Source organism: Nelumbo nucifera, chromosome 5 (assembly GCF_055504915.1).
Source record: "Nelumbo nucifera cultivar China Antique chromosome 5, China Antique-T2T, whole genome shotgun sequence".
Classification (NCBI taxonomy): Eukaryota; Viridiplantae; Streptophyta; class Magnoliopsida; order Proteales; family Nelumbonaceae; genus Nelumbo; species Nelumbo nucifera.
The window spans coordinates 55,447,658-55,465,707 of NC_142653.1; the positions used below are offsets into that span (position 1 = coordinate 55,447,658).

The 18,050-nt window shown below is 38.7% G+C and overlaps 1 protein-coding gene across 7 annotated transcripts in view; it reads right to left on the minus strand.

Moving 5' to 3' along the window:
- The window catches only part of LOC104596787 (endo-1,4-beta-xylanase 2-like), a 77,231-nt gene that overhangs the window by 44,577 nt on the left and 14,604 nt on the right, over window positions 1-18,050 (minus strand). For 4 of the 7 annotated variants that reach the window (XM_010258076.3, XM_010258075.3, XM_088887450.1 and 1 more), the window contains 4 exons: window positions 17,639-17,979; window positions 17,399-17,558; window positions 3,070-3,428; window positions 2,844-3,000 (listed from right to left, as the gene is read on the minus strand). In XM_010258076.3, the coding sequence (XP_010256378.1) occupies window positions 2,844-3,000; window positions 3,070-3,428; window positions 17,399-17,558; window positions 17,639-17,976 (1,014 nt within the window). In that variant the 5' untranslated portion in view covers window positions 17,977-17,979. Of the gene's footprint in view, window positions 1-2,843; window positions 3,001-3,069; window positions 3,429-17,398; window positions 17,559-17,638; window positions 17,980-18,050 lie in introns of those variants that run through there. The other 3 variants (XR_016076149.1, XR_016076150.1, XM_010258078.3) reach the window with 2 other exon arrangements.

The window sequence follows — 18,050 nt, forward strand, 5'->3', positions numbered from 1 at the left end:
GGATATAAGTACTGTATCACATTGATTGATGATTACTCTCGCTATACATGGGTAATTCCTATGCATAGTACAGACGATGTTCCAAAGATAGTGAAAGACTTCTAGAGGATGGTGTTTACACAGTTCCATGTTGAAATACAGATCTTCCAATCTGATAATGCAAAGGAATACTTCCATAGGAAGCTCAATGAGTTCTTTGCCTCCCATGGATCTATTCATAGGAGATCATGCGCTAGAACACCACAACAAAATGGTGTTGCAGAGAGGAAGAATAGACACCTCCTTGAGGTAGCTCGTGGGATGATGTTACACATGAATGTCCCAAAAAGGTTTTGGGTGGATGCTATACTTGTAGCTGCTTATGACCTCAATCGCATGCCCTCCAAAGTGCTAAACTATATGGCCCTTCATCAGTTATTGTACCCTCAGTCTCCTTTATTTTCCATCCCCATGAGTCTTTGGTTGTCGTGCCTTTGTCCATGATTTGTCTCCATCCGAGGTAAGTTAGACCCTCGGTCCATTCCTTCTGTCTTTCTAGGTATCCCTCCTCTCAAAAAGGGTATCAGTGCTTTGATCTAGTTAGTCGTAAGTTTTTTGTGTCTATGGATGTGTCCTTCTTTGAGTCAGAGCCATTCTTCCCTTCTTCTCCTCAGGGGGAGAGTTGTATTTGTGGAAGAGAAGTAGGTTCAGGTATCTCTTCTTTCTATTTCGGACCTTACTCCCTTTCGTGTCTTTCAACATACATGTCGTAGAAATCAGCGGTGTTGTAGAGATATGGAGCAGCCAAACACTGAGCAATCGACACCATTAGACTCCCAGGAGGTAAGTCCACCCCCTAACCTGCTCCTACTATGGATGACCTTGACATTCCTATTGCCCAACGAAAGGGAGTTAGGTCATACACTACCAAATACCCCATTGCCCATTTTGTCTCCTACGATCACATTTCCCCCTCATCCCATGCCTTCCTATCTACAGTTAATTGCATCCCTGTTCCCAGAAATGTTGCAGAGGCCTTAAGATGCCCTGATTGGATAGATGCCATGAAGAAGGAGATTAAATCTCTTCACAAAAATCAGACTTGGGAATTGGTGGACCTACCAAAGGGGAAAGACCGTGTGGGGTGTAAATGGGTGTTCACAGTTAAGTACAAGGCAGATGGAACAGTTGAAAGGTACAAAGCAAGATTAGTAGCCAAAGGATACACACAAGTATACGGGCTTGACTATGATGAGACTTTTGCCCCAACGGTTAAGATGAACTCAATTAGGGTTCTCTTGTCCTTAGCTGCTAATCTTGACTGGGAATTGCACCAACTGAACATAAAGAATGCTTTTTTGGATGGTGACTTAGAGGAGGAAGTATACATGGTTCAACCCCTTGGATTCTATGCCATGGGGAGTGAAAATAAGGTGTGCAAGTTGCGAAAGTCTCTTTATGGCTTAAAACAGTCTCCTAGAGCTTGGTTCAGTGAGCTTCACATGATAGTTCAACAGATGGGTTTCAAATAATGTTAGTCTGATCATACACTCCTTGTGAAGTGATGTCAGGAATAGGTTGTTGTATTGATAGTATATGTGGATGATATCATCATTACAGGAAGTTGGAGCTCAAAGATATAGAACTTGAAATAATTCCTTGCATCTAAATTTGAAGTGAAAGATCTAAGTCCCCTGAAGTATTTCCTTGGGATTAAAGTTGCTCACTTAGAGAAGGGTATATTTTCCTCTTAAAGGAAATACACCCGTGATCTATTACAGGATAAAGCAAATTAGGTGCAAGGCCAACAAATGCTCCTATGGATGCGGACCACAAGTTAGGTGACTGTGTTGGTGAACCTTTGAAAGATGTGAAACAGTTCCAAAGGTTAGTGGGAAAGCTGATTTATTCGTCCATGACCCGTCCAGACATTGCCTATTCCATTGGGGTCCTAAGCCAGTTCATGCATTCTCCTAAGAAACCACACATAGAGATAGTTAAGAGAGTTCTCAGATACTTGAAGAAATATCCCAAAACAAGCCTACTATTTAGTAAACACAATCACCTAAAGGTGGAAGTCTTTACAAATGCTGATTGGACAAGGGCTGTGGATGACAAAAAGTCCACTAGTGGATATTGCACATTTGTGGGAGGAAATCTGGTGACCTGGAAAAGCAAGAAACAAAGTGTGGTAGCAAGGTCAAGCGCTAAAGCTGAATATAGAGCTATGGCACATGGGGTGGCTGAAGTCCTTTGGCTAAAGAATCTTCTAGGGGAGCTTGGGGTTGTTGTTCATAGTCCTATTATCCCTTTACTGTGATAACAAGGCTGCAATAGACATCGCTAGCAACCCTGTCCTAGATGAGAGGACCAAGTACATTGAAGTGGACAAACACTTCATAAGGGAAAAATTGGAAAATGGGAAATCTGCATTCCTTATGGCAACTCCAAGGAACAACTTGCTGATGTTCTCACAAAGGGGCTCCCATGCTCGCAGCACAATGAGTTATGCGACAAGCTGGGCATGATAGACATATTCATCCCAACTTGAGGGGGAGTGTTGTAAGGCCTATTTAATTGTTACTTTATAGCTGCTGTTAATAGGCTGACTTCTTAGTACTTTCAGTTAGTTACTTGTTTTTTCTTATTATTTTGGTTCTAGGGTGTACTGCCAGGGGCATACTTGTAATTTCTATTCCTTTATTGAGTTAATATAAATAGAAGACTGGCGACAGCCAGGAAAAACTTTTTTCTCTCAATCACACCTCTCTTTTCCTTCTCTCTCTCTCCCCCACATTCCATAAATCATTACAAGAATGAAATTCAATCAAGTAGAGAAAGAGAAGAGTAGACAAGATACGTACCTCCTGCTCATGACTCACACAAGTGACCACAACAGAATCTATTAGCAGGATAATTCCAGGATCAGGCCCTTCAAAATAAATTGTAGCCAACTTGGGCATAGTCATGAATGAGAATGTGCCCTCCAATTTCTCCCAGTTCTCTTTTGTTGCAATGACACTACAGGCAGAAAATGTTAATAATAAAACCATAAGAGCTAGACAAATAAGAAGAGAGAAATTGCTATACCTTTCAATTATTATATATTTAGTTTCTAAATCTGGGTACTCCAGTCTCACAGTTGCTTGGACTTTTGCTGCTTCCTGCACAGGACCCCATACTCTGACAAAAGCAGAGAAATCATAAATAAAACCAGGTGATACTCTGTTTGTGATTTCTTGTTCTAAGCCTTGCCAATCATGTGTTCGATCCAGAGTAACACAATAGTTCTTCCCTGAATATGGTTGCACTCCCTCAAAGTAATTTGCTTCTGTAACCACAAATCCATTGCAGGCATAGAGATTCCAAAATTGCAGCCCTCCCATGAAATCATGATTAAGGATGATGTTATCCCCCACACTAATTGGCAAATTGATCTTGTCACCGCTCTTTTTGTGCCATGAGAATAGGATTAATATACATAGGATACCAGGAGAAACAAAATTAAGATACATTGGGAGAAAATGAATAAAGAAACAAAATAAAAGGAACTTGTCGTTACCAATGAAATCAACCTCCAATTTTATGATAAAAAGCTTATTTTTTAAATGAAAACATCTAGCTCATTTCATGCTCAGTTTTCTATGGAATAGGAAGATGAAATAAATGACTACTAGAACCAAAATGTATATAAAGTCCTTTACAAATACGAAATCACAAGGCACTAAACCCTGTATGTTCATGATACTAAGCACTTTGAATTGATAAAATTTTAAGGGTGCCACCAATAGTATAAATAGCTAACCACAAAATTAGTAAATGATAAAGGCCATCACCAAAGGCTTGGATTTTGGGAGGGCAATGCTACTGTGGACCTTACCTCTAACATTTATGGCTTGGGTTTTGGGAGCTCGTCTTTACCAGGGAAAACGTCCAATTTTATTATAAAATGCTTATTTTGAAAATGAAAAGATTCATTCCATACTCATTTTTATGTAATAGGAAGATGAAATAAATTGCTAGAACCAAAATGTATATATATATATATATATATATATAAAGGCATTTACAAACAAGAAATCATAAGACACAAAACCCTATATATTTCAGTTGAACAGTAAAAATGCCTAACATCAATATTAGTAAAATGATAAAGGGTCATCATCAAATGCTAGTCCCAGCATGGGTTTTGGGAGGGGAACACTAATGTGGACCTCACCTCTTGCATTTACGGCATGAGGTGGATGCTTTGGGACTCCAATCCATGTTATTATTCTTGTGAGGTAAAGATTAATGTGGTCCTCATATTAACCCAAATCTGGAGAATTTTTCAGTTTTTGAGGCAATAATGTCTGCACAATTTTATCAAGATGCCAGTACATCTAAGCTAAAAATTTGCCCTTAGTTTTCATTCCTCAAACTACCAATGAGGTAATGCCCCACAAAATAATTAAGGCTTTTCTTTTACATTTTTTTGGTTGATCATAGTATCAATAGTTTCAATACATTCCCACCAATTTAAGTCCAAGTTGGACTCAGTCTAGACCTAGTGTAGTATCCAAACCAATGCCTCTCAAAAACATCCACCAGTTGTACTTAGGGTCTAACTCTAGTCCCTAGCAGCTGAGACAAACTGCTCCACAAATTCTCCAAGGGTCAAATTCCTAGGTATGTTGGAGTAGGTTAGAAGATCACATGAGTGGGTGATCATTGTGATACGATCAGCCACTTTCTTAGACAGAGAATACCTTCGTTTACACTCTTTGATGGAAATCTAAAATTTCCGGTAGTGGATTTCATTTTGTTTCTTAGATCAATTTTCAAAACAATTTAATCTCAGGATCCATCTGAGTAAAGGATTTGACATTGCAACTCCCAGTCAGAGAGGAGGTCCTTCTCCATATGCAGTGTACTAGTATTATTGACTGAGAGATTGAGAGCAAGTGTCTTCTTGGGCCAAAACCTGATGGGCACTTTTCTCAAATTAAACCATTGGGTATGGGCTAATAGGATGGCTGAAACCCAAAGACCACTTTAAATGTTAGACCAATTCCAAGTCCAACAAGATTGGGTGGGCAGCTCACTAGACCTAACTAGTGAATTTGGCCCATTTGTTTCAATTCATGGGCCAAGCCCACATGGTATAGTGTGAGAGCTTAGTGAGCCCCAAACCTACAAGGATCAGGTCGAATTGACTAGTCAAAGGTGTTAATTAAAGACAAGAGTATTGATGTAATTCCAACAATACTAGTTTGACTAGCCGCATGCCTAGTTTGACTAGGAAATTGCATAGTTTGACACTTTGGGTTGAATTGGGAAAGGTTTGTTTTCTCTCTTGACTTTAATATGAAGAGTTATTTCCTAATCAAAAATAACTAATTTAGATAGAAATCTAATTTGGAAACCTTTTAGGACTGGAGGAGTACAGCTCTATATATGATAGAGTGTAGGGGAATTGGGAGAAATAATTTTCATCAAGTTTTCTACCTCCAAACCCTAATTCAACCAAGGGTGAAAGGTGAAGTTTTTCTCTCTCTTCCCTCTTGTGTTTTCCCAACAAAAACACAAATATCTTAAGTGAACAACAGCTGCATTCAATAAGACATTTGAAGTGCACATTGATTCACACACATACTAGATTGAGTTCATGCAATTTGAGTTGTGCCTTCTCCAGCTTGCAACTTGATTTTGGTTGGATTCTTGGACATGTATCACCACTTTGGAAGATGCATTTGTGGCATCTAAATCAGGTAACATTCCTTCTTAATTCTCAATTCAAATTTGATTGATGATCCAAGATCAGTCCTAAGAGAAAATTTTCTCTATGAAATTCACCAATTTGAAAAAATTTGGGAGATACATTTGTGGCATCTAGAGCAGGTATTGTTCTCCTTTTCTTGGACTTATACTAAATTTGAAAATTTCACCAATTTACCCAGCAAGGTCTGACCTTTTTGTGCCATGATCAGTCTTTTAACAGGAGATTTCAGGGCTTGGTGTTGTTTGGGAATTATCAACTTCACAAAGGGCTCCTCTACTATAGAAAGGGTGGTTCAGGGTGTTTGAATGTGTTTTGACGATATCAATCCCACTGAAGCAATGTATGCTCCAACCACTTCTTCATAGGTTGAATATCAAAATGCGGTGTCTCTAGGCAAATTATGTAGTAGTAGAAAATGTGTTCATTAGACAAAATTTTAAGTTCTTCCTTACTTATTGGTTCAGGTTTTAAAGTCTTTGGGGGTTCAATACAGCATTTAGCAATGTTTATATTGATTAAACCCTAACAAATAGGAAAATAAAAAAAAAAGAAATCAGTATATAAACACAAAATGAATATTTTAGTTTAATAGTGCCTATTTTATAATTATAATGTCAAAAAATAAAGAATAAAAAAGTATTTTATAATACATAGTACAAAACTGTTTGGCGATTAGGCGAGGGCAAGCTCAAAGAGCACCTTGTCGCCTAGGCATCACCTTGACAACTATACTATAATACAATCCAAACACCAAAGGGCATCCCCAACATGAAGTGCAAGTTGCATTAACAAAGTGCAAAGCTTGACATTGGAAGGAAATGGAGAAATGTGGGAAAGAAAAATGATTTTGGTTGTAAGAAGGGAATTTATGGACTGGGGATTTATTCTGGATAAACTGAGAAAGAAACTTCAAATGGAAGGAGTCGTGATATTCCCTTATGATAGAAGACGGGCAATTTTGTATGTTGAAGAAAAAACTGTGGATTTTGACAGGTTAGAAACTAAGTTGGGTGTCAATCTAGTGAAGAAATGGACTGTTGCCTGTAACAGCAAGGTTTTTCATGATGAAGCCTTCTATTAGGGCTGTTCACGAGTCGGATTGGGTCGGTTTACTATGGTTTTTCCAACCGACCCGACCTGGTCGGGTTACCTAAGATTGAAACCGAAACTGATCCAGTGTTAAGCAAAACCAACCTGGTCGGTTTGAGTCAGGTTGGGTCGGTTTGGGTCGATTTCGGCTCTAAGTTTAGCCATGCCCCCCATGTGCCTATGTGGTGCAAGTTTGGATTGTCAGTTTGGGATTAGAGATTAGTTTCACCACAAAAATTGAAATCATGAATTTCAAACATTATATCAACTTGTATGCACTGCACAAAGTATTATGAACAACTAAACAAAGTATACAATAACATGCTTATTGTTTTCTGGTGAAACCAGAAAACCGAAACCGACCCGACCCGACCCGAACCAACTTAGCTAAAGAAGCATGTTATTGTATACTTTGTTTAGTTGTTCACAATACTTTGTGCAATGCATACAAGTTGATATAATGTTTTTGCAGTGCATAAACATCAGTTTATCATGTTTTACAACCTGAAACCAACCAGTTGTGAAGAAAACCCGACCAACTCGGGTTGGGTCAGTCTCAGTTGGTCAATTTGGTCGGGTTGGGCCTTCTTATGAACAGCCCTTACCTTCTATGAAATTGTTTGGGCACCCTTTTAATCTTCGGAAGAAAGTTGTGCTAGAGAAGGTAGTAACGGCAATAGAAGGGATGTTCATATCCTGTAACATCTCAAATCTCTACTACACAGTGGTGGAAATTGCTGGAGTGAAACTGGATGAAGATCCTCGATCTATTGGCGTCTTTTTTTTTTTTTTGATCAATAACAACGTTATTAAATTTAAAAGAAAAGAGGGATTATGGATACAAGAGGGGAGATAAAATATCCTAGCTCCCTAAAAACAGAATGTGGTGATTCGTGGGGATTGGGAGGGGGGGGAGAGAGAGAGAGAGGAAGACAGAGGTTCGGTTGAGAGGAAAAAAGCCGCTACTAGCTGCTGCCAGTTTTCTATTTATATTAATTTCATAAAAGAATCAGAAATTACAAGTATGCCCCTGGTGGCATATCCTAGAATCAGAATAATAAGAAAAAAGAAAGAAGAGAAAAAAAACAAGTAACTGTAACTGTCCAACAGCCTACTAACATCAGCCATAAAGTAACAATTAAGTAAAGCCTTACAACACTCCCCTCAAGTTGGGCTGAAGATGTCTATCATGCCCAACTTGTCACATAACTCATTGTGCCGCGAGCACGGAAGCCCCTTTATAAAGACATCAGCAAGTTGTTCCTTAGAGTTGACACAAGGGATGCAAATTTCCCTTTTTCCCAGTTTCTCCCTTATGAAGTGTTTATCCACCTCAATATGCTTGGTCCTCTCATGTAAGACTAGGTTGCTGGCAATGTTTATTGCAGCCTTGTTGTTACAATAAAGGGACATAGGACTATGAACCACAACTCCAAGCTCCCCTTGAAGGTTCTTTAGCCAAAGGACTTCAGCCACCCCATGTACCATAGCCCTATATTCAGCTTCAACACTTGACCGTGCTACCACACTTTGCTTCTTGCTCTTCCAGGTCACCAGATTTCCTCCCACAAATGTGCAATACCCACTAGTGGACTTTCTATCATTCACAACTCCTGCCCAATCAGCATCTGTAAAGACTTCCACCTTTAGGTGATTGTGTTTACTGAATAGTAGGCCTGTTCCTGGATATTTCTTCAAGCATCTAAGAACTCTCTTTGCTGCCTCCATGTGTGGCTTCTTAGGAGAGTGCATAAACTGGCTCAAGACCCCAGCGGAATAGGCAATGTCTGGACGGGTCATGGACAAATAAATCATCTTTCCCACTAACTTTTGGAACTGCTTCACATCTTTCAGAGGTTCACCAACACAGTCACCTAGCTTGTGGTCCACATCCACAGAATTATTTGCCGGCCTTGCACCTAATTTACCTGTATCTCGTAATAGATCAAGGGTGTATTTCCTTTGAGAGACAAAGATATCCTTTGCTGAGCGGGCAACTTCAATCCCAAGGAAATACTTCAGGAGTCCTAGATCTTTCACTTCAAATTTAGATGCAAGGAATTGTTTCAGGTTCTGTATCTCTGAGTTCCAACTTCCTGTAATGATGATATCGTCTACATACACTATCAATATAGCAACCTGTTCCTGACATCTCTTCACAAAGAGTATATGATCAGACTGACACTGTTTGAATCCCATCTCTTGAACTGCCATGTAAAACTTACTGAACCAGGCTCTAGAGACTGTTTTAAGCCATAGAGAGACTTTTGTAGCTTGCACACATTTTCACTCCCCTTAGCACAGGATCTAGGAGGTTGAACCATGTACATCTCTTCTTCTAAGTCACTATTCAGGAAAGCATTCTTTTTGTCCAATTGATGTAGTTCCCAGTCAAGATTAGCAGCTAAGGACAGGAGGACCCTAATTGAGTTCATCTTAGCCACCGGGGCAAATGTCTCATCATAGTCAACCCCATACATTTGTGTGTACCCTTTGGCTACTAGTCTTGCTTTGTACCTTTCAACTATTCCATCTGCCTTGTGCTTAACTGTGAACACCCATTTGCACCCCACGGGGTCTTTCCCCTTTGGAGGATCCACCAACTCCCAAGTTTGATTTTTGTGGAGGGCATTAATCTCCTCCTTCATGGCATCTAAATATTCGAAGCATTTTAAAGCTTCTGCAACATTTTTAGGAACAGGGATGCAATCAACTACCGATAGGAAGGCTCGGTACAAGGGGGAAATGTGGTCATAGGAGACAAAGTGGGTAATGGGGTGTTTGGTAGTGCAGGAACTGACTCCCTTTCGTTGGGCAATAGGAATGTCAAGATCATCCACAGTAGGAGTAAGGTTAGGGGTTGGACTTACCTCCTGGGAGTCTGATGATGTCAATTGCTCAGTGTTTGACTGCTCCACATCTCTATCACACCACTGATCTCTCCAACGTGTACGTTGGAAGACATAGAAGGGAGTAAGGTCCGGAATAGAAGGAAGAGATGCCTAAACCTACTTCTCCTCTTCCACACTAAGACTCTCCCCATGAGAAGGAGGGAAGAATGGCTCGGGCTCAAAGAATGACACATCCATAGACACAAAAAATTTACGACTAACTGGGTCAAAGCACCGATACCCTTTTTGAGAGGAGGGGTACCCCGAAAAGACACAAGGAATGGACCAAGGGTACTATTGGCAACTTGAGTATCTTGGGTACCCCGAAAGGACACAAGGAATGGACCAAGGGTACTATCGGTAACTTGAGTATCTTGGGTTGCCACATGTGCTGTGTTCATTTTCCTCAAATGACCTTTACCCTATTCTTGATTCTTTGCTGCCCACTTGGGTTTCCCGTGGATGTCCCAACAAGTGTCACGTGTATGTCGTGAACGCCTATAGTGGGTACAGAACAACTTATCTTTATTATCAGCCTTCTTAGGGTCACTTTTCTTTCCCGTGGAGCTATTATTCATTGCAGCCAAGGCAACTTGTTGCTTCTCCGTCAGATGTAACCATCACATTCCGCCTGCTTTCTTCAAATTGGACACAGAAGTATACCTCGTAAACCGTAAGCAACTCTTTGCTTCCTAGGATTTGCACCCTCAACGGTTCATATGCAGGGTTCAATCCAAACAAGAAAGCAAACACCTATTGCTGAGAGACCAGCTTCCTATAGGCCTTTGCATAATCATCGTGCTTCCACTCTATGGCCTGATAATGGTCTAATTCCTTCCATATGGAGATAAGAGCTGAATAGTATGAAGACAAGCTATGGTTTCCCTATTTACATGTTGAGGATTCAACTTGCAACTGGTAAACTTTGGCGTAATGCCTTTGCTCAGAATAGGTAGTTCTGGCCTGTTCCCAGATCTCACTAGCGGTGTCTGCCCACATAAAATTCTTTTTCACATCAGGTTCCATGGCTGCGAGGAGCCAAGACATCACCATACTATTTTCTTGGTCCCATTTATCATGTTCAACCGTCTCACCCTTGGGTTCTTTCACCCTTCCATTGATGTAACCAGCTTTACCCCTTGCCATTACATAGAGTTTTACACTCTTAGCCCACTCCAGGTAGTTCAGACCGTTTAAAGGGGTAATTGGCATGGGAAAAACCATGTTTTCACCTCCCATACCCGCTATGTTGTAGGTTGGTGTAGCCCCCAATGAAGTTAATTCATGACTTGCCATCGAATACTACTAAAAAACAGTCCAAGTACCACCCAACAACACAGCCGCCACAATCAGAATGTGAGCAACTCAAGGTTTACTCCTCGAATGTGAGCAAAAGAACATTAAATACTGTTGAGAACAAAGGGAATACTGCTGAGAACAAGGGGTTCAGTCAACACAACATCCAAACAGAACAATAAACCAGTCCGTTAGTCGGTTCAGCACCACCAATATAGACATTACACTCGGTCTGACTGTAGTTCACACACTCTAACCATCCAACGTCCAAACAAATAACTATATAATCAAGGCATGAGCCCTACACACCATCGGCCAAAGAAGGCTGAGACAACTGAAACAAAAAAACACACCTGTTCAGCACTTGTACAAAGGTGCTAATCTCAACTTGACTTCACAGCATCGAACAGAGGAGTCTACACCAGCATCATCCTTCTCCGACTAGGTTTTTCTTGCTATTACGGACAAGAAAGAAATCACAAAAGCTGTCGCCAGAAACTGCTAGGGTTTCCCAAAAAAACTGCCACCAGAACTGCTAGGGTTTCTATAGAAATAGCCGCCAGAAGCCTACTAGGGTTTCTGCAGGAGCAGCCATGTCCAAACACCATTTTTTAAGAATAGGGTAGGAGGGATCGTAGGTCTTTTTCAACCCAGAAAAACTGCTCTGATACCATGTGGTGATATGTGGGGATTGGTTGGGGATGGGGGGAGAGAGAGAGAGGAAGAGAGATGTTCGGTTGAGAGGAAAAAGCCTCTATTGGCTGCTGCTAGGTTTCTATTTATATTAACTTCATAAAAGAATCAGAAATTACAAGTATGCCCCTGGTGGCATATCCTAGAATCAGAATAATAAGAAAAAAGAAAAAAGAAAAAAACAAGTAACTGTCACTGTCCAACAACCAACTAACATCAGCCATAAAGTAACAATTAAGTAAAACCTTACAACACAGAATACAAATGGAATACAAAGAGAAAAAATTAAAGACTAGCCCAAAAGACAGACTCCCTATTCACCCCTTGCTTGGCCAGCCCATCCGCAAATGAGTTGGCACTCCTCTTCACCGAACTGTATTGTATCTCAATGTCCCTACATATAAGAACTGCTTCTTTTCATTTCTATAGTTCCACAATACGCCGTCCTCTTTCTTCAGCCAGCTAACCACCACCTTCGAATCACCTTCTAGGATCAAACGGTTGATATTTAATACCTTTGCTCTTCGAATTCCTTCAAGCACAACAAGGATCTCAGCCCTAAGAGAGTTGCCTTCTCCAACAGGGCCAGAGAACAAAGCAATAACAATCCCTTCCTCATTCCTGAAGACTCCTCCAATCCCTGAGGGCCCTGGATTTCCTACACTACTGCCATCAAAGTTCAAGTTTATAACACCCAAGGGGGGAGGGGACCAAGAGGGACAAAGAGTCCTCTTGCACCTAGCAATGAAAGCAATCTTTTTCCAATTTCTTTGTAAGTCATCCATAGGAAAGTCTAAAAACAACTCTAAAGATTTTAGCCAATGGACAGCCCTTAGAAGGATTAGTTCTAACAATTCTTCCAGGGTTCTTTCCTTATTTGAAAAAATACATGAGTTCTTTCTTCCCACAATGACCAACACACAACTGCCCTAATACTCCTCCACATAGTCTTCCCTCGCTTCTTAGGCCATCGGAAAAAAGGAGAGAACAAACTTTGGACACTCTCTGGCAGATTCCAAGAACACCTAAAACGGGAGAAAACCCACTCCCACACAATTTTAGCAACCTTACAAGAGACCATGAGGTGGTAGCCAGATTCCTCATCAGCTTTACAAGAGCACATCTAATAGGAAGTAGACAATAATTGGGTCTCTTTCGCTAGAGTAAGTCAAATGTGTTTATTCTTTCCAGGAACATTTGCCAACAAAAAAAAAAAAAAAAACAACCCGAGGAGGAATAGGCTTGCTCCATATTTCCTTAGCTGGAAATGACAACCAAGAAAGGACAGAAGGGTGAGTTAAGGTTTCAAAGAATGAAGCACAAGAGAAAGTACCAGAGGTAGAAGGGGCCCAAAATCTAGTGTCTTCCTTATCAGGATTTAGGAAGACATTCTCAAGGGTGGCTAACAAAGGTAACAAGCTTTCCAAGTCTATATCCCTAATTGCCCTCCGAAGGCCTAGGTTCCACCCAAAACCAAAAGTGGAGTCTGAAGGAACTAAGCAAAAAGAGATAGGTTCATTTTTCAAGTCAAACAAAGCATACAAGGATGGAAACTGGTCCTTCAAAGGTGAAACCCCTACCCAAGGTTGTTCCCAGAATTTTATTCTGTTACCAAAGTTTAGACCATACCTAATCCAAGGGGAAAAGAGTAGAAGCAGATTGTGAATGGATTTCCAAAGAGAAGCAGTTGTAGACCTTGCCAAGATTCCAGGATCCCAGCCATTGTCTTCCAACCCATGTATGCTTGCCACAACCTCAGTCCACAGTTTATCCCTTTCCATTGTAAACCTCCACAACCATTTCCTTAGCAGAGCCATATTCCTTTTCTTGATGTTACCAATCCCAAGACCTAGATTTTTGCACCTAGTTATCACCTCCCAACTCACCCTATGATCTCTCTTCTCCTCTCCAGGCACCCACAGAAAATTCCTAATTAATTTTTCTAGGAGATTGGAGACCTTAGAAGGGATCTTAAACACTGACGGGTTGTAGACCGGTAGGTTAGCTAGGGTAGACCTAATGAGAGTGACTCTCCCTCCTAAAGAAAGATGGTTTCTCTTCCAAGCTGCCAATCTCTTCTCAAACCTCTCCACCACCGGATTCTAGAAACTTACATTCTTAGGGTTTTCTTCAAAAGGTAGGCCCAAGTATGTCAAGAGCCAGTCTGAGATTGCACACCCTAACTCACCTGCAAATTCCCTTAGGTCCTTCTAATCTTTGTTCACTCCCACCACACAACTCTTATCAAAGTTCACCTTGAGGTTAGAAATCTGCTCAAAGAGTTGTATTGCCAACTTTAGATTCTGAATCCAATTAATGTCCCCCGCTTCACAAAACAAGATTGTGTCATCTTCAAACTCTAAATGTGTTAGAGGAACCTCCTCCCTTCCTACACCCCACCCTCTTATCGGATTCCTCAAGTCTGCTTTATGGATCAATCTCCCAAGTGCATCAGCAATCAAGGTGAAAAGGAAAGGGGAGAGAGGGTCTCTTTGTCTTACTATAAATACTTCTATTACTATAAATAAACATTTTATATGCATGACTATTTTATATTCTAGTTTTCTTTTTGTTTTTATTTCTTTAATTTTTATGAACATTTTATTTTAAACATTAAGTTTAAATATGTGTCAATATGAGTAATTTACATTAACATAAATATATTAAATTTTATGCATTTAAATAATATACTATTTTATTTTAGTAAGTTTTAACTTATATACTGATTTATTATGCTTTTACAAACTTATCTGATTTTTTCTTATTGTTAATTTTGATTTATTATAAATATTAATATATTTATTTCACACTAGTAAATAAAAATACATTTATTCTGATGTTTTTAAATATTAAAGTTATAATACATTATGTTTTATTATAAATTTAATAATCTGATTCTCTTTTTCTTAGTATTAGGACTCAAATAAATTTTGATTTTTTTTAAAACTTAATGAATTTATTCTATTTTTTAATACTAAATTTATAGTAAATTATGATTTAGTGTAAAATTTAATAAATTTATTCTATCTTTTATATTAAATTTGGAACAAATTATGATTTATTATAAAATGTAATAAACATTTTTCTGGTTTTAATAAATATTTTGCTCTTTTTTTGTTAATTTACTGATTTAATAAATTATGATTTTTTTGTTAATAAAATTTTCTGATTTAATAAACATTTAAACAATTTACTCCCCTTTTTGTTAATTATTTTTATAAATATTTTTTTTGAAATATTAAATATAAATTATTAATGGAATAATTTATTCTAAACATTAAATATAAAATAATACAATACAGTATATATTAATGGAATAATTTATATTAATATACTGTATTATATTAATATAATATTTCCAATATATTATATTATCAAATTAACAATACTAAATAATATACTGCATTATATTAAAAATACTATATAATATACTGCATTAAATTATATTAACAAGACTAGATAATATACTAAATTACTAATATATTATATAATAGACTGTATTATATTAAATAACATACTATATTATATTAAAAATACTGAGTAGTTATTTTGTTGAAGGTCTATATTATTACAGTAGACCTTCATCTACTGTAGAGCATCTACCTAAATTAATGTATCTATTGTGATGCTCTATGGATATTTAATAAACCATCATACATCATATTTAAACTTTTATACTTAACAATTTAACAACAGTCAACGCATAATCTATTCATTCAAAAGAGGGAAACCGTAAAGCTGAGAGCCTGAGAACGCTCTCAGGGAGCTCTGCTTCAACTTCAAAGTCTTCAACCTTCGGTCCTTCTGTCCTTTACAAATCACATCTGCAAAACCCAAAACTTGAAGATCAGCTTCAAATTCCAGGCTTCCGGTAGAAGTTCAGCCTCAAGTTTTTGTTTTCTTTTTTTTACTCCTAAAAAATTTGAAAAAGGTACGCTCTTACGGTCTTACCTGAGTTGGAGAATGGTTGGGAGCCTTAAAAACCTGAGATGAAAAGTGGTTGATGCTCACTTGCTCGATTGCTCAAGACTCCAACTCCAACTACAGCCTCCAAGTCTCCAAGACTCCAACTCCAACCGGTTGCTGATGCAACCTCCAAAAGACCAAAACCAAGCCTCAACTCCTCGTTCCAGACTTTTGCTCCAGTAATAAAGATGACCAGTATTAGAATTTTATTGTCCCTTGCAGCCAATTATTCTTGGCCCTTGTTCCAGATGGATGTCAAAAATGCCTTCCTCAATGAAGACTTGCAAGAAGAAGTCTACATGCAGTTGCCTCCTGGATTTTATGATGCAGAGACAGGAAAGAAGGTTTGCCGGTTGAATAAAGCTTTGTGTGGATTAAAACAATCCCCAAAGCTTGGTTTGATAGATTCAGACAAGCCCTTGAAAGGTTCAGCCATGTATAGGCTCAGTCAGACCATACATTGTTCATTAAGAGAGTGGATTCTTCCTTGACCTTGCTTGCTGTATACGTGGATGATATTGTAGTGATAGAGAATGACAATAGTGAGATTGAGTCTCTCGAACAACTCCATCAAGAATTTGAGGTGAAAGATCTGGGAGAGCTACAATATTTCTTGGGTATTGAGGTAGCTAGATCTAAACATGGGATTTTTGTTTTTCAAAGAAAGTATGTTTTAGATTTATTGGAAGAAACCAGAAAGTCAGGTATTAAGCCTGCAGATAAACCTATTGAACATAATCAAAAGATCAATGCAGAGGGTGGAGAGCCACTTGAAGATAAAGTTATGTTCCAGCAGTTAATTGGAAAACTCCTCTATTTTTGTCTCACACGACCAAACATTAGTTATACGGTCAACGTTGTCAGTAAGTATATGCACTCTCCTAGGACTACTCACTTACTTGTAGTTGAGAGGATATTAGCATATTTGAAGAGGTTTATACAAATGCTGATTGGGCTGAGAGTATTGATGATAGAAGGTCTACCTCTGAAAATTGTGTTCTTGTAGGAGGTAACCTAGTCTCCTGGAGGAGTAAGAAGCAAAGTGTTGTTCCTCATTCTAGTGCAAAAGCAACACAGGTTCATGGCTAATGGTGTGGCTGAAATCCTATGGTTGAAATCACTATTTGAAGAGTTGGGTATTGCTTATGAGAAGCCCTTAATGATGTATTGTGATAATCAGGCTGCTATTTATATAGCTCATAATCCAGTACAGCATGACAGAACTAAGTATATTGAAGTAGACTGACATTTTGTCAAAGGGCTTTATCTCGAGTTCCCAACTTGAGGGGGAGTGCAAAGAACACTGATATGGTTCTCACAGTGTTCGTATGGTAGCAATATTTCTGTCAGATATGACAGTGTTGGTAGTTATTTCAATTAGTTATATTCAGCTTTATTATTAGTTATTTCTTATTCTATTTTCCATGTAAGCAATAAGGGCAACTCAACCCTTTTACAGTTAACCAATAATTATAAATACTAAGAGAAGATCGGCAGAAATTATGACCTACTCTCTCTCTTTTCTGAAACTCTCTTCATGTACTTCTTTTCTTCCCCTCTTCTCTTCTCTTCAATTTTTCTTCCTTTTTTCTTTTTAATTCAAGACTTATTGCAGTCTAGATCGACTACTTCATTTATTAGCAATATTTTACAAATAGCTACAAAAATCTCTATTTCAAAATGCATTAGATTTAAAAATGTAAAAGCTATCAAAGATGCATACCTCGTGTTCGTCAAGATCAGTAGAATAGACCACAACTGGACTTATTAGCAAGTCCACTCCAGGAGGAGGCCCTTCAAAATCAATATAAATCCGTCCAGGTATAGTTTGCAATGAGAATGTGCCTTCCAAAATTTCCCATTTGTCCTTTGATGCATTGACTCTGCAGCCAGAAAACATCAAGTAAAAAATCAATGACTGAGGCCATTATTATCACTATAATGTAAAAGGAATTGCTTCTACCTTCTGATTAGTACAAATTTACGTCCCCCCGTCACCCATATCGTTAGTTGGGCTTGCACTGAAGATAATCCACGGACAGGCCCCCAAACTCTGACATAAGTAGACACAGTATAAGTAGCACCTGGAGACACTCTTGCTGTGATATCTTGTCTTAGGCCTTGCCAGTAAGAATTCCGATTCAGAACAACACAATAATTTTTTCGTGAGATTGGTTTAATTCCAGAATAATAATCTGGATTTTTGGAAACAAGTCCACCACAGTTATCAAGGTCCCAGAAACTCAGATCATTTGAGAAATCATAATTTCGGATGATGTTTCCTTCAGTATTAATCCACATGCTCTTTTATGACAAGGAAAAACAGCAGAATCAATAAAACCTTGTAGTTACGCTACAAACAAAGATAACCTATG